Genomic DNA, 15,886 nt, shown 5'->3' on the forward strand with positions numbered 1-15,886 from the left:
TTGTAAATCTCAAGATATTTTCTTTTTTCTTTTGATTGTGCTAAGTGAGGAAGAGTAGTTGGATTGTCTTCTTTGTATAGAAGGAAGTTAACAAATATTTTGATGGAAGGATTTTACCAAGTTGAGTCGGATACTATTTGATTACATATTAATTAGTCCAACATTGACCAAAAATATAAAAAAAGTTAGTCCCAGAAGCTGGTCACACTGTCCATCTCGAGAGCCCTCTGCGACTGATCCTCGCTCTTAGAAAATTCTTAACAAGAGTGCGCAAAAATTCTGCAGAGACGGAGATTTCTCGGAAGCTCTTGTTAGCAGTGAAAGAAACATAGATAGCTGCTGGAAATCTGAGAAACGTTTTGGAACTTAAACACATTGTTTGAACATGATTGGACCTGTCTCAGGGCCTTTTAGAACTTAAATTGTATCAAATTCCAATTGTATTGAGCGGGAGCGGAGCCATGTTATCAAAGTGGGAGTAATAAATTGATTTGAATGTGTCTATTGTTTGTTCCTATCTATCTTATAAGTATAATACAGTGTTTTTTTTGAACTCCTAACACTGACAGAAACAGTGTCCACCATTACAGGCACAGACACAGGTTCTTTTCTTAGACTTGCATTCTGGAGGACAGTACTTCTTGCAATAAATGTCATGTTCGCAAACACCAGTGGACTCCATTATAGGTGCTACCCGCGGCAAACAGTTACAGTTCTTGTTTCCTTCGGGACATTTGCAGCCTAGGCAACTCACTTCTTCCTCCACCATCTCGCTTGCATCACCCAAAAACGAACCTTCACACATACAACACCACAAACTTTAATACAAATACAAACCAAAAAAATTATATAACAAAGAAGAAGCTTACAAAATGCTATGACTGTGAGGGAGAACAAGAAGACAAGCTTGAGAGACGTTTTCTCCATTGCTAAATCTCAAGATTTTTTCTTGTTTATTTTGATTGTACAAGTGATGAAGAGAAGTTAGATTGTCTTCTGTATAGAAAGAAAATTGACAAATATTGTGATGGAAGGTTTTACCAAGTGGAGTCGGATATTATTGATTACATTTTAATTAGTCCAACGTTGACCAAAAATATAAAAAAAAGTTAGTCTAACTTGAGATCTCTCTCTTTTTTCAGGAAATGATCAGTTTATAACAATTCAAGAGATTTACAGTAAATTTAAAGACGAGTTAAAGCTCATACAGTCTCAGAGAAAACTCCTAGATGAGAATTCAAAAGATAGCGAATGAAGATTCAAGGCTTGATGGTCCAATATGACAAGTTTTAAAGCTTCAAATTGGAGCGAATTTAAAGGCATTGATCAAACACTTGGTAATTAATTAAAAAAAGAGAGAGAGAGAATCAGAGAGATGGACACATAAATTGAAACAAAACATTTTTTGGGCGAGAAGCAAAAATAAGCTATTGTTCATAAAAGAAAGATTAAGCAATGTGAGTTTTTTTTCTGAAAAGTGAGTCAAATCTTTTTTTCTATTATGTATTTTTCTAGGGTTTTTGGAAGCTAGATTTGCTTCATATCTCTTTATCTCTCCCATAATATATAAACAATAATGTTATGAATATGCAGTGGCGGATCTACTTGCATTAAGGAGGTGGCAAGTACACCCACTTAAAATCTTATAGCCAATGTTATTCTCTTAAGATCCAAATTATTGACCTCATCCATATTTTCACTAAACATTTGAAGACATTGAAACCTAATAAATTAATTTCCTAATGCAATAGTCTCATTTTAAGTTTCATCTAAATCTCCAGTCTACTCATTTATTTATTTTTATAATAAAAATGAAAATTCTAAATATCTATACATAATTTGAAAGCATTTTTAGATAAGGATTTTTATATTGTATTTAATATTTTATTTCTTTCATTGAACAATATGCTTTTAGGAACAAGTCGTATCTCTTTCATTGAACAATATGTTTTTAGGAACAAGCCGTACCTCTTTCATTGAATTGTTGAACTTCCATCTGAATCTTGTCGCTCGCCATCTTTTCTTTATCCATCTTCACCAATCTATATCCATTGATCTCACCAATTAGCACTTTCTTCCTTCTGGGATTGTTAATTTGTTACTATCTCCCAATTGATTGGTATTTTGCTTTCTGAGCCCCCTAGAAACAACCTAACTTCTCAATCACGGCAGATTCCACCGACATATCCAAAGTCCAAAGATCGCAAGAAACGACTCATTTCTTTATCTCTGTCTCAACAACCTCGTTAGCGACTTTAGCCAACAATTTTCAAAGAATCGCACGCATTTTGTCTCGCTTAGAACCTCTCGTCGCCGAAATCTCCACACCACTGGTCGGTTTTGTTTCCTACCGGTACGGTGGCGTAAAGATTCCAAAAAAGCTTTGCCTCTAATTGCATTTTAAGGTTTTGTGATGGTAGAAAATTCGGTGACTCTTTCCTTTTGTAGACGAGATCACAAACAAGATACTCGGGAGCTTTTTTCAAACGTTTCATGGCATCGAGATATATACCTTATTAAGCCCATAATGTGAAGCCCATATTATATAATGATATGTTAATAATGCTATAATACTTTTATCCCACATCGAAAACTAGTGTTGTATTAACTCCACATTGTCTTGTATATAAGCACAAGTTTGTGCATCTAATGAAACCAAGTCAGATCAATATCTAAATCTACATGGTATCAGAGATATAAAATTATGAGACCTAATAGTTTTTTATTCGATATTCAAAATTCTTGTTTATCAAGTTTTTTGAAGTTCGAAAGTTATTTTTACATGATTTGTTATTCTCAGATGAGATTTAACAAAGATGGGTAGTGGAAAAAATTCATCAGTGTCCAAGAGTTTTGCCAGTGGCGGGTCTTTAAGCTTTGAAGATCAAAAAGCTGCAGCCAAAATTACTACCATTATCCTCCTTGGCCGATTGCCACATGGGGTCAGTCAATCTTTCCCAGAAATTTGGTTTTTTAGCTGCATGCAATATCGTATCATAAACCCTAGCTGGGTAGATTAGGGATTAAGATTCTCTCTGATACATGGGTATTGCATGCGGCTAAGAAACCAAATTTTTGGGAAAAAATTGACCCCATGTGGCAATCGGCCAAAGGGAATAATGTTAGTAATTTGGTTGATATAAGTGATGATTTTAAATTTACTTCCCAAAAGGATGACATCTGAGGCCACAAGAAAACATGTTTTAGGCCTTCAATACTTAATTGTATATAATAATTCCAACTGTTTTGAGTGGTGCAGAGATATTCTTTTCGAGGAGAATAGTAAACTGATTTAAACAGTTTTCTATATCTATTTGAAATCTCTTGTTCCTCTCTGTCTTATAAGTAGAAATTATTGTGGTTTCCAATTTCTTAACACTCACAGAAACAGGTTCCGAAATTACAGTTAACAATCTTGCAGCCCTTAGGACAGTATTGGATGCAGTCGTTGCCTCTACGGCAAAACGCATTGGTCTCATAAAGTGTCCATTGTAGGTGCTACTTGCGGCAAGAAGTTACCACCGAGGCAATTCACTTCTTTCACCATCTCTCTTGCATCACCCAAAGATGAACCTTTGCAAAAACACACCACAAAAACTTCAACAAAAAAAGGACCAAAGCAAAAACTATATAATAAAGAAGTCATCATAGAAGAAGCATACAAAATAATATTATTGTGAAGGAGAACAAGAAGACAAGCTTGAGAGACGTTTTCTCCATTTCTAATTTGTAACCTCAAAATCTTTTTCTTGTTTATTTGATTGTGTAAGTGATGATGACAAGAGAAATGGATTGTCTTCTTCTTTTATAGAAGAAAGTTAAACGGCAACAAATCTTTTGTTTGAAGGTTTTACCAAGTTTAGTCAGATACTATTTGATTACACATTATTGTGCGTTACCACTCCAGCTTGAGATCTCTCAATTTTTGGAAAACTTCATTAGTGGTGGATTTGTTTCTGTAGAGGGAAATAAACCAACAGTGGAGATACATTGCTTAAAATGAATACACGCGATAATGAGTATATACAACATAATATACAAATGGCTAATGCTATTGCCAAGAGAGAGATAAACATATCTTCAAATGGAACTATATTTTTCTTTAACAACAGCCAAAGAAAAGAATGAAAGAAACAGCACAAAAGCTGTGGCCAAAACTGGTATCCATTTCAAGTTGCTTGCTCTTCTCATCTCCGTGTTCATGCTACTCTTTTCTGTTTCTGGTACTGCCCTTGTTCTCTCATCCACCTGTTCAAATACCAGATAAGATTAGTACAAGAGATGCTCTGGTTTTCACATCCCATAATCATCTACATTTTGCTTCGTCCATATTCTTCCAAAGCAAAAAAACTGAATACCTGCCTGCAGACTTTCAGCAAATGCCTCGATTCCAGGACCATCTGCGTGAAAAGGCAGCTCTTTTTCTCCAGCATAAGGTCCATTTCTTTGGTACTTATTTCCCACTAAAAATTGATTCACTCTCAGTTTTTCATTTTCCTTCACCAAAGAATGTAGCTGCAAAAAGACATTGATGGTTGGCTTGTGTCCCTTTGCTTTTGTGTCCCATTGATGGTTGGCTTGTGTGTCCCTTTGCTCATACAAAACAAGGGAGAAATTAAACAAGAACAGCAAGCTACTCTCTCAGGTGAGGAGGATGCCTCCATCAAAGACTATACGGAGAAAGCTCATCAGAAGTCTTCAGAGCTCGGGTATATTAATAACACATAGAACAATCTGTCTCTCTCTCTACATTTCCTTGTAATCTCGTAAATTAACTTTGATTTATTGGCTGCAGGTTAGCTGACAAGGAGAAACCTGGTGTCTGGAAGACTTGTTCATAATTATGTATGCTTTGGATTGTTGTTTGGATTATAATGAAATAAAATAACTCGGTTGATGAATAAAAAGTCTTCTTAGAATAATACATATGTTTAGTGTTCTCGTACATTATATTGAAAGTTGCGTAAAATCAAAAATAATTTATTAAGTATATAGTTGTAATATTCAGAGTCGATTCAACCAGTTATGAGTCAGTGATATTTGGGATTGTAAAGTAAAATATAGAAAAATCATCCATAATAAGTCATAGATAGTAAAAAGATATGCAATAATGCAAAGTATAATATAGTTTAATGGATAACTAAAGTTTGAGCTTAAAATTTGACTGCAATCAACTTGAGCTGATTCCACATGGTAGTGAGTTGACTCCATGAATAAAGTTGCAAATTTAATCAATCACATAGTATTAATTTATATACATTTCAGAGCAGATAAGTTTTGTCGAGTTGTCGACCACGTGTTTTTTTAGTTGCGGATACATTTGTTACTACTGTAGTTTACTCTTGCCTGTGTTTTGCTTTAGATGATTACTAATTTTTGTCTCATGTTTTTATACTCTAAAATTTTATCTGTTTAGTTATACTGGGATATTCAATAACATCATTCAACTTTTCCGAAACGTTTTCTTAAATATTTTTATGTTATCTATTAAAAATTACTTACTGTCTGAAAATGTTGCTATCACCTATTCAAAATGAATGTAAATGTTTTGGTATCATTAACAAGGTAATAGGAAGAAAATGATTTTAAAGAGAATCCAAGACAATCGGCATATATATCAAGTACTTCTCTGAAATTTGAAAGACTATAATCAAGAAAACAGGCATAAAGTTGAAAGACTATAATCAAGAAAACTGATTGATTTATGCACAACTTTTGGACATAAGATTTTGATCAATGTCTTTTTTCTCCTACTTATTCTCATTTCTCCCTTTCTTTTGATTTTCTTGGAACGGAAAAAATCAAATCATTAAAAAAAAATGTTTTTCATTCAAAATAAAAGAAAACTCTATTTGTTATTTTACTATCTTCAGCTTATCTCAGATATCATTGCTCATAGATTCTTGTACACCTCACGAAACAGTTAATTAGTTTATTGCTTTGATAACTAAAACCTCAAAGTTTAATATTTTCTAACCACTCCCTCATGATAGTGTTTACATCTTGGATTATCTTTAATTATTTTCTCCTTATTAACTTGTTGCATATGGTTCCATGGTATAAAAGTGGATGGACGCTACCAAACCATTGGTCTATATGAGAAAGTTGATGGAACTAGAATTAGAATATTTGAATTATTAGTCTGAAAGTGAAAGGATACATACTTACATTTCTTGAATTCACTGAAGAGAAATAAAGTCAACTTTATCAGAAGAGGATATTATTGCTCATAATAACACAATGAACAATAATATCCGAGATAAGTTGAGAATTATGTAATGTATACTTGACTTCTCCAAAGTGTCTATACTGAGTCTGATGATATGATTAAGAACTTTCTGATGGTTTTGGGAGAAGGTATTCCATACCGCAAAAGATTCACATGAGTAGATCTTATCACAGACTCTAATGAATAGCTTGACGAGAGGATGGTGCCACAGAGCAACAGGATCAACATCCAAGTTACTAATGTTTTCAGGCAAAAGATCCCAGAGTTGAATTAGCTCTTTGATCACTGCAAGCCATTCCTTTCCCCCTTCTTCAAGTCTTTTGATTAGAAACTCTAGAAAGTAAGAAGAGCTCCTACTCATCTCTGAAATATCCTTCCCCAAGATTTTTGCCAGCTCTGGGAAGGTTTTGATGAAAAAGTCTTTATAAAAAGGGCTCAGAACTTCTAGGATATATACAAGTGAGGAGAAAACACGTTGTGGTAGCCTGTTAAATTAGAAGAAGGATGAATTTATAAGAACAAACTTTATTAAAAAATGTGAAACAGTGAAGAGCACAAAATGTAGTTACTTACCGATCCTGATCCGAGTCTTTACAGACAACGAGACCGCCAAAACTGAGAAGATGAGGATGTGGCAGGTGACTTAAAACTGGAAATTTTTGAGGATTCAGTGCTAATTACAGCAAACGAATGACCTGAATTGACAGGTTTGAATGTCAATAAGATGATATACAGCAATAACACGAGCGCACATCATTCAATAGATACGTGAAACAACATATTATCTGAAGTCCCCAGATCAAAATCAGATATTATTGCTCACAGTTTTTTGTACACATCACAGGACAGTTAATTAGTTTATTGCCTTGATAACTAAAACCTCAAAGTTTAATATTTTCTAGCCACTCCATCATTTAGACAAACTCCTCCAAAACTGCAATGGAGATGTAAAAATTAGATTATTTTATAAAACAGAAAACACATGAATAAAACATTTGGATATTTCTTCTTATTTTCGTCTGGAGTCTCATGCTTATTTAATTTCCAATTCTCATAAAAATATGCAATTTTTCTGTAATAATTATTCCACATAAGCCAAAAGTTTCAATTATCCCCGTTTTTAGAGCTTCTGTCATGTTTTTCTCTGTTATTATATTAACAGCGGCATGATCATTCTTGTCTTTGATAAACTGCAGAAAAGATTGAATCAGAAAAAAAAAACTTGCATACAAAAACATGAATTATATACTTCGATAAAGTTGACTTTAATTCTCTTCAGTGAATTCAAGAAATCTAAGTATGTATCAGTCCACTTTCGGACTAATAATTCAAATATCATACTTCTAGTTTCATCAACCTTCTTATATAGACTAGTGGTTTGATAGCACCCATTATGCTCAATTTTCTGAATTGCACCCTTAAACTTTTTATACCATGGAACCATGGTTTATCACTAACTGCTTAAGATTTGAATGACTATAATCAAGAAAACAAATTGACTTATGCACAACTTGTGAACATAAGATTTTGATCAATGTCTTTTTCTCCCACGTATTCTCATTTCTCCTTCTCTTTTGATTTTCCTGGAACAGAAAAATCAAATCAAAAAAGAAAATGCTTTTTATTCAAAATAAAATGGTATAAATCAATTTTTATTTTTACTATTAATATTTTTTAATATGATATTTTATATTAAATCGGATTACAAAATCAACCGAACCAATAACCCAATATGCCTGGTTTAAAGCTAACCCAAAATACAAGAGGAATTGAAGAAAACAAACAAAAACCGGAATGAAAACCGGAGATCAATCCCGAACAGCTACAGAGACTCTGCCGCTGTGAAGGAGACTCCGCCGGAAAAAGACCTCCGGACAGACAAGAGATCAGAAAACCTCCCTTGCTGAGGAGACACCCGGAGCCCGGAGAGACAAAGAGGAAGCCGGAGCTACCGTCGACATCTCAAATCCTCGACAAGGCAAGGACACCGCTCAGCTCACCAGACCACAGATGGGAAGAGAGGGAAGAGGGAAAGGCCGTAGATATGATACATACCGGGAAAATTCTGCTGCTTTGTTTATCCGCCGTCCCCAAGCAGATTCACATCCGCGAACAGCCACATCCGACAAACACCACTCGCAGGCCCACACACCAAACTCCGACCCAAGGTTTCGGCTTCGCCACACCAACGCGTCAACCCGAGCCACCAGCGCCTCCCGAGGAACCTCTCTGAAATACGTCCTCAATACCCAGATTGGAAACCCAGAAGCCGCCGCACAAAGCAGCCAAGCGCCACCGCCGAGATTTTGTCACTTCCAACTCGCACCATGAAACACCGTCGGTTGACCAAAAGGGGGGGGGGGGGGGTGGGATCTCTCACGGCGCCTGAATCACCGAAGAGACCACCAAACAAGCTCAGATCTAAGGAGATCGTCTTTTGAGTCGCCACGCGTGACTTCACGCGCCTGACCCCACGTTAAATTACTAACGCTTTTCATATAAATCAATTTTTAGTGTTTAAATGTTTTCTTTTAAAAATTTGTTAGTCATTAAATCCACGTTAACGATACTTCCATCAATTCAAGCAAAATGTTCATCTCTAACATTTCTTCTAAAGTGAGTATTGATAAAGATAAAGCCTTGTTACCTCCTATTCCAATATAATTAGAGTGAGAGGGACATAGCTTTTGACATGTTCTATCTTTTTTTTTTTCCACTACCCACTATTACATCACTATTATCCCCCGCCATTGGCTCGTTATGAATGATTTGGGAAAAGATAATGCCTTTCGCTCGAGTTCCTTTTGCTAGACTATCCGCTCGGGTATTCAAACTTCTAGGAATGTGAGAGAGAATGAAGGTCCCGAAGCTTTCTCGGAGGTTTTGGAAGACTTCCAGCTCTGATAAGAAGGATGGCCAGTCCGATGGCGATTCTGTCAAACTTACCAAGTCCAAACAATCAGACTGAAAATGCACATAAAAGATCCCTCTATCTATCAGACTCGACATAGCCCATAGGAGACTATCCAACTCGGCGTGGAGAGCCGAGAGACTTCGACGGCAGCCTTGAAGTCCAAAAACCTCACCACTCCTTTCCTCCTTTAGACTCCATCCAAGTCCACTAACCAGACTATTACCTATCCAGGATGCATCCACCTGACAAATTGGAAACCTCTGGTCATCTGGAAGAGAGGTCGGGAGCGAAGGAGTGGTGGTAGGCGACATTGCAGCCTCTTCAACGTCTTTTGGCTCGTTCGCAGTCTTCCAGCTTTCCGCTTCAATCTTGGCGTGGATCAAGGTGTTTACGGGGGAAATTTCTTTCCCGTTGAAGATCTTGTCATTCCTCGTTTTCCAAATATACCACAGGATCCAAGGATAAAAATCCTTTTTGTGGATCTGTCATGCCTATCTCTTTTGTATTCCAAAAGAGAAAACTCATATTTTGATAAATAGAAGTGCTCGGGAAGAGACCCGGAAGGGACGGAAAGTCCGATAAGCCCAGACTTGTAAGGCCGAGGGACATAAAAACAGGAGGTGGTTAATAGATTCTTCAGGGTTCCCATAGCGGAGGCACTGTTTCTCCGATCCCATATGCCTGTGGGTCAAATTTTGACAAGTAGCAATACATCCTGATAAAGTTTGCCACATCAGATGCTTCATCTTTCCAGGCGCCCGAATCTTCCAAACGTAGCTAAGAAGGGCTGTGATACTCGGTTCTGCGACAATATTCAAATTTTGAGCCAACTTCATTCTCCTAATTAACTCATAACCTTATTTAACCGAGTATATCCCCGATTTAGTATGGTCCCACGCATATCCATCAAGGGTACGGTTACGGCTGGGTCTCAGGCCAAGGATAAGGGAGACATCCTCAGGTTGGAACGGAAGTCGAAGGAGAGGCTCATCCCATTGCTTTGTATCTTGATGGATAAGATGTTAACTAACATTCCTGGTTCCTGCAAGCCGATCTGAGGGGCAGCTCTTGGGGCTCGAGTTCTTTCGTCTGGGATCCACGGCTCACTCCAGGCTATTGTGTTAAGTCCCGACCCAATTGTCTTCCTGAGTCCCATTTGGAGATACGGTTTGGCCGCCATCATACTCCTCCATCCATAAGATGGTGAGTAGATTTTTCGATCCTCTAGTGGATCCGATTGTCGGTAATATCGTCCTCTTAGCACTCATTTCAGAAGTGAAGACGGGTAATGGATGAGTCTCCATAGCTGCTTAGCGAGCAGTGCTAGGTTAAAATCATTTAGATCCCTAAATCCCAATTCTCCCATATCCTGGGGAATACAAATCTTATCCCAAGCAATCCAATGGATTCCACTGCTATTTTGTTTCGAGCTCCACCAAAAGTTAGCTATGGCACTACTCAGTTTGTCTGTCACCCCTTTCGGTAAAAGGAAGCACGACATGACATAAGTAGGGACAGCTTGAGCTACCGATTTTATCTGAACTTCCTTCCCACCCTTAGATAAAAGCCTCGCGGACCAATTATTGACCCGATTACTGAGACGGTCTTGGACGAAGGAGAACACTTTCTTCTTTGATCCGCATATTTGTTCTGGGAGTCCCAGATACATACCCATTCCTCCTTCCGTAGTTATGCCGATAGCATTTTTTATACTCCGTTTAAAGTTTTGATTTACTCTATTCCCAAACATGATGGATGACTTGCCCAGATTAAGTTGTTGTCCTGACGCCTTTCCATATGTATCAATAATCTTAAATATTTCCTTTCCTTGATGGCAATCTGCTTTACAGAAAAATAGACTATCATCAGCGAAGAGCAGATGGGAGACGGGGGGCTTGCTTGAGCTATTTTAAGCCCAGATATGCGATCTTCTTCCTCAACACCCTTGAGAAGAGAGATGAGACCTTCAGTACACATGATGAAGAGGAAAGGGGAAAGAGGGTCTCCTTGTCTCAAACCTCTGGACGGCTTAATGTTCCCTTTAGGTTCTCCGTTAATCAAGACCTGATAAGAGACCGAAGAAATGCAGGCCATCAGAAGGCTGACCCATCTCGATGAGTATCCTAATTTGGTAAGAAGAGCTTCTATGAATCTTCATTCCACTCGATCGTATGCTTTACTCATGTCTGTTTTGATTGCCATAAAGTTCTCTCTGCATTTTGTATTGGTACGAAGGGCATGAAAGTTTTCTTGTGCTAAAAGGATATTGTCAGTGATGAGTCTCCTAGCCATGAAGGCCGACTGTCTCCGAAATAAGGTTTGGCAAAGTCTTTTTGAGGCGTTTACACAGAAGCTTGGAGGGATCTTATAACTCACATTACATAAGCTAATAGGGCGGAATTCCGTCATCGATCTGGGTTTGATTGTTTTAGGGATAAGACAAATATTTGTCTGATTAAATTTGGGATCAAGAGCTCCCGATCTGAAGAAGTCTTTTACCATCTTTACTATGTCTTGGCGGAGGAAGGGCCAGAATTGTTGATAGAATTAACTTGTCATGCCATCAGGTCCTGGGGCTTTATCAGGATTAATATCAAAGAAGGCGTCTTTTATCTCTTTTTCTGACGGATCCTTCAGCAGGAGTCGATTCTCACTCTCTGAGACTTTCTCGGTGATAAACCGGAGAGAATTATCTATGTCAATGGGTAATGACGAGGAAAAAAGCTCCTGAAAATACTGCGAGGCCACCCGTGCGATTCCTCTTGCATTTTCTACCAGATGTCAGTTGCTGTCTTTTAAGGCTACAATACGGTTTCGGGCACGCCTCTGTTTTGTGAGTGCATGGAAGAATTATATATTTTTATCGCCTTCTTTCTGCCATTTTTCCCTGCTCTTTTGTTGCCAGAACATCTCCTCTTCCCTAAGGGCAGCACAGAGCTTTCTCCTAATTTCTTCAATTTCTTCAACGGTTGTATTCTCATCATCTTGAGCTGAATCTTGGTTATTTTTTAGTTCTTCTATCAGTCTTTCCGAATTAGACGGATTGGATTTCTTCCAAATGGAGATGTTTTTCCGGCATTGGGTCACCTTTTGATGAAAATCTCGACGGGATATTTCATCAAATGGGCCCCATCCAGAAACTACTGTCTCTTTGAATCCTGGTTTCCCGATCCATCTTTTGTCAAATCGGAAGGATTTCTTCTTCTTTAAGTTATCAATTTTGATCATGGCTAGAACTGGTCGATGATCTGAACCCCATAATTTCATATACTCCACAGAAGAGTGGGGGAATATAGACATCCATTCTTCATTTCCAAGAGCTCTGTCAAGGCGGCACTTAACTTTGCCTGAGCGTCTTCTTCCCACCCAGGAAAAGGAGTTTCCTTTGTAAGGGAAATCAAGCATTCCGCAATCATTTAGCATATTCCGGAATGGAATGAAGGAGCTCTCAGGTCTTCTCCTACCCCCCCCCCCTTTTTTCATGGTTCCCTGTAATTTCATTGAAATCCCCAATCATAAACCATGCTTCTTTCCTGGATAGGCTCATCCGGGTAAGACGTTCCCAAACTAGTTCTCGATTTTGTACAATCGGATCTCCGTAGATAAATGTCATAAAAAATTTGTGTCCATCCAGAAAAGTTTCAATATCAATCAAATGCTCATCCGAATAAGATATAGAAACCGAAGGTTCATCTATATTGAAAGTTGCGTAAAATCAAAAATAATTTATTAAGTATGTAGTTGTAATATTCAGAGTCGATTCAAACAGTTATGAGTCAGTGATATTTGGGATTGTATAGTAAAGTATAGAAAAATCATCCATAATGAGTCATAGATAGTAAATGATATGCAATAATGCAAAGTATAATATAGTTTAACGGATAACTAAAGTTTGAGCTTAAAATTTGACTGCAATCAACTTGAGCTGATTCCACATGGTAGTGAGTAGTGACTCCATGAATAAAGTTGCAATTTTTATCAATCAAATAGTATTAATTTATATACATTTCAGAGCAGACAAGTTTTGTGGAGTTGTCGACCACATGTTTTTTTAATATGAACCCAAGGTTCCACATTGGTAGGCTGAATGAATATTTTCATTCCCTATACGTTGACTTTTTTTAGTTTCTTCCATCGATTTCAGATTTTTTGATCCATCTCAGGTTCTTCCAAATTTCTCATAGATTTTTGTTTTTGATGTGAAAGGATCTCCCTTTATCTAATCTTGTTAGAATCCAAGACATTCTCATTCCACTGAACTTGTGTCTTCTTGAATTGGTATTTAAGTTTCAGCAAAATGGCTACTGGTGAAGCACCGTGTAACAATAAGAGGAGTTATCAGGTCGTCATTGCAGCAACTAAAGACATGGGTCTTGGTATGAATATGAAACTTCCTTGGGATTTACCAAGAGAATATCAGTTTTTCCAGGATGTAACAACTAAAACATCCGATCCCAAGAAGAGGAATGCGACTATAATGGGAAGAAAATCATGGGAAGCTACTCCTCTTGATATTCGTCCCCTTCCTGGTCGGCTCAACGTTGTTCTCACAAAATCTAGCTGTCTCAGCATTGCTACTAATGAGAATGTATTGGTGTGTAATAGCATGGAATCGGCTCTTGAACTTTTAGCCACTGAGCCCTATTCCTCGTCTATCGAGAAGGTCTTTTTCATAGGTGGCGGCGAGTTGTTAAGGTTTGCATAACTCTCTCTCAAAGTGCAGTTTCTGTTTCCACATGATAACATCTTGAGACTTTTAAAATTTTTTGAAGGCCTTAAGTTAGATCAAGATTGTGGTCTCTGTCTCTATGTACAGGCACTATATGAATGCACCAAACTGTGATGCAATCCACCTAACTGAAATCGATATAAGCGTGCCATGCGATGCATTTGCACCGAGGGTGGATACTTGTCTATACCGTCCATGGTACTCATCATTTCCAGTTGTGGAAAATGGGATTCGGTATAGCTTCAACACTTATGTCCGAAGTAAAAACCCCATTGCTGTGTCGGATTTCATTTGTTGCGAAACAGAGGATTACTCGTTCTTGCCTAAGATGGTTTTCGAGAGGCATGAGGAGTTTGGTTACTTGAATCTTGTTCAAAACATTATATCTAATGGGGACATGAATGACAATAACACTCTTTCTAAATTTGGCTGTCAGGTGAGTTGTGCTCTCTCCATCTTTGTCAATGTTTTCTTTCTTCGTTTAACATGGTTTTGTAGGTTGACCTGTGAAGTTCTTGTTTCCTGTTTTGGTTCATTATACAGATGCGTTTCAATCTGCGCAAGACTTTCCCGCTTCTCACAACCAAGGCATGACTTCTTTACCATATATCCCATACTAATATTTCTGATTTCAGTTCAAGAACACAACCTCAGTTTTTATCTGACGCTAGAGATTGATTTTGTTGGATTCATTGTCTTGCAGAAAGTTTTCTGGCTAGGCGTTGTAGAGGAAACCCTACAACTCATCAGTGGATCAACCAATCCCAAGGTAACACAAAAAGAAACCAAATCCTTGTGCTATGTTTTCTTTTGTTGATTACGAACCTAGAATGAAGCATATTATATCTCTCATAACGTTTTTCAGGAAGAGGGTACTAATCATATATGGAACAGCAACGAGGCTAACGAATATCTAGACAGGCAAGCTCATAATTTAGGATTTAGAAAGTGGGTTTACTGAAACTAGACTAACACACCAATATTTTTGTTTCAGTCTCAGAGTGAATGCCACAGAAGAAGATGGAGACCACCCGCTCTTGTTTGGACTCCACTGGAGAGACACTGATGCTAGGTTGGTGTTATCTCGTCTTTGGATTCATTGTTCGTATGTTTTGGCTTCTTTGACTCGTTTGCTTTACATTTTCCAGGAAAGAATTCAGTAAGCTCTCTGATTTTATAAACAAGATAAAGAACAATCCTCATAATCGAGGGATCATGCTTCCTTGTCAGACGTTCGCACAGGTTAGCACTCCTGTAACAACTTGTCGCATTTCCATTGTCAAGTATTCTAATGTATTAAGAGAAAAATGATGATCATCTTACAGAGAGAAATGTTGTGAACTGAAAATATTTTTGGTTTTTATTTGTTTTTTTTTTCTATCTTTATGATCAGTTCTATGTGGCCAATGGTGAACTTTCCTGTCAAATCTACCAGAGCTCAACTGAAGCAAGTCTCGTGATTCCTTTCTGTATCGCTGCATACTCTCTCTTGACATGCATCATCGCTCATGTTTGCGGTATGTATACATCAAAACCAGTTTAACATGTACATTAAATATTGAGTCCTAATGATCTGGAGTAATGACTTGAAAGCATTTTGTGCGGTTTCTTGTGCTGGCAGATCTTGTTGCTGGTGATTTCATCCATGTGATTGGAGATGCTCATGTTAATACAGCTCACATCAAGGCTATACAAAAACAGCTTCAAATTTCCCCAAAACCTTTCCCGGTCAGTACTATAACTTTGCTCATACATTCCCTATTTAATTTGGTCTCTGCCTCCTCATTTCAGGAAACAATTAATTTGACTTCTTCTATCTCTCTCTCTCTACCATCTTAACGGTTAAAAAACAGATTTTGAAAATGAATCCCGAGAAAACGAATATCGATCACTTTCAAGCCTCTGATTTGGAACTTCTGGAGATATGACCTGCTTCACAAATTTACAAAGATGGCTCTTTTAATACTCTCACTGTTGATTGTTTCTTGCTCATCATGTTTTTGGAGATATGACT

The 15,886-nt window shown here is 37.6% G+C and overlaps 2 protein-coding genes and 1 pseudogene across 4 annotated transcripts; 1 reads left to right on the forward strand and 2 right to left on the reverse strand.

The window, feature by feature from the left end:
- Positions 1 to 556: 556 nt before the first annotated feature.
- LOC18021880 (putative defensin-like protein 262) lies at positions 557 to 927 on the reverse strand. Its single transcript, XM_006404545.1, has 2 exons — positions 870 to 927; positions 557 to 795 (listed from the first exon to the last, which is right to left on the reverse strand). The coding sequence occupies exons 1-2, from the start codon at positions 925 to 927 to the stop codon at positions 557 to 559; spliced, it is 297 nt and encodes a 98-aa protein (XP_006404608.1).
- Positions 928 to 3,372: 2,445 nt separating this feature from the next.
- On the reverse strand, positions 3,373 to 3,720 carry LOC18021881 (annotated as a pseudogene).
- A 9,514-nt stretch (positions 3,721 to 13,234) lies between these two features.
- On the forward strand, positions 13,235 to 15,861 carry LOC18021882 (bifunctional dihydrofolate reductase-thymidylate synthase). Of its 3 annotated transcripts, none has more exons than XM_024158510.1 (10): positions 13,235 to 13,306; positions 13,431 to 13,838; positions 13,960 to 14,308; positions 14,416 to 14,460; positions 14,576 to 14,641; positions 14,738 to 14,793; positions 14,867 to 14,944; positions 15,021 to 15,114; positions 15,266 to 15,389; positions 15,494 to 15,807. In XM_024158510.1, the coding sequence occupies exons 2-10, from the start codon at positions 13,441 to 13,443 to the stop codon at positions 15,709 to 15,711; spliced, it is 1,428 nt and encodes a 475-aa protein (XP_024014278.1). In that variant the 5' UTR covers positions 13,235 to 13,306; positions 13,431 to 13,440; the 3' UTR covers positions 15,712 to 15,807. The 3 variants fall into 3 exon arrangements, with proteins under 3 accessions (XP_024014278.1, XP_024014277.1, XP_024014279.1); XM_024158511.1 differs by having other exon boundaries at positions 13,268 to 13,838; positions 15,494 to 15,600; positions 15,726 to 15,861; XM_024158509.1 differs by having other exon boundaries at positions 13,266 to 13,838.
- The last annotated feature ends 25 nt before the right edge of the window (positions 15,862 to 15,886 follow it).

This window comes from Eutrema salsugineum, unplaced genomic scaffold (assembly GCF_000478725.1).
Source record: "Eutrema salsugineum unplaced genomic scaffold, Eutsalg1_0 scaffold_15, whole genome shotgun sequence".
In the NCBI taxonomy this organism is placed as follows: Eukaryota; Viridiplantae; Streptophyta; class Magnoliopsida; order Brassicales; family Brassicaceae; genus Eutrema; species Eutrema salsugineum.

What these genes read in the sequence shown, in the direction of transcription:
- LOC18021882 (XM_024158510.1), top strand. Translation starts at nt 13,441, where the DNA reads ATGGCTACTGGTGAAGCACCGTGTAACAATAAGAGGAGTTATCAGGTC. An exon ending in TTTCTAAATTTGGCTGTCAG is followed by an intron (nt 14,309 to 14,415) that starts GTGAGTTGTGCT and finishes TTCATTATACAG; the next exon opens with ATGCGTTTCAATCTGCGCAA. An exon ending in GCTAACGAATATCTAGACAG is followed by an intron (nt 14,794 to 14,866) that starts GCAAGCTCATAA and finishes TTTTTGTTTCAG; the next exon opens with TCTCAGAGTGAATGCCACAG.
- LOC18021880 (XM_006404545.1), bottom strand. Translation starts at nt 927, where the DNA reads ATGGAGAAAACGTCTCTCAAGCTTGTCTTCTTGTTCTCCCTCACAGTC. An exon ending in CCTCACAGTCATAGCATTTT is followed by an intron (nt 796 to 869) that starts GTAAGCTTCTTC and finishes GTATGTGTGAAG; the next exon opens with GTTCGTTTTTGGGTGATGCA.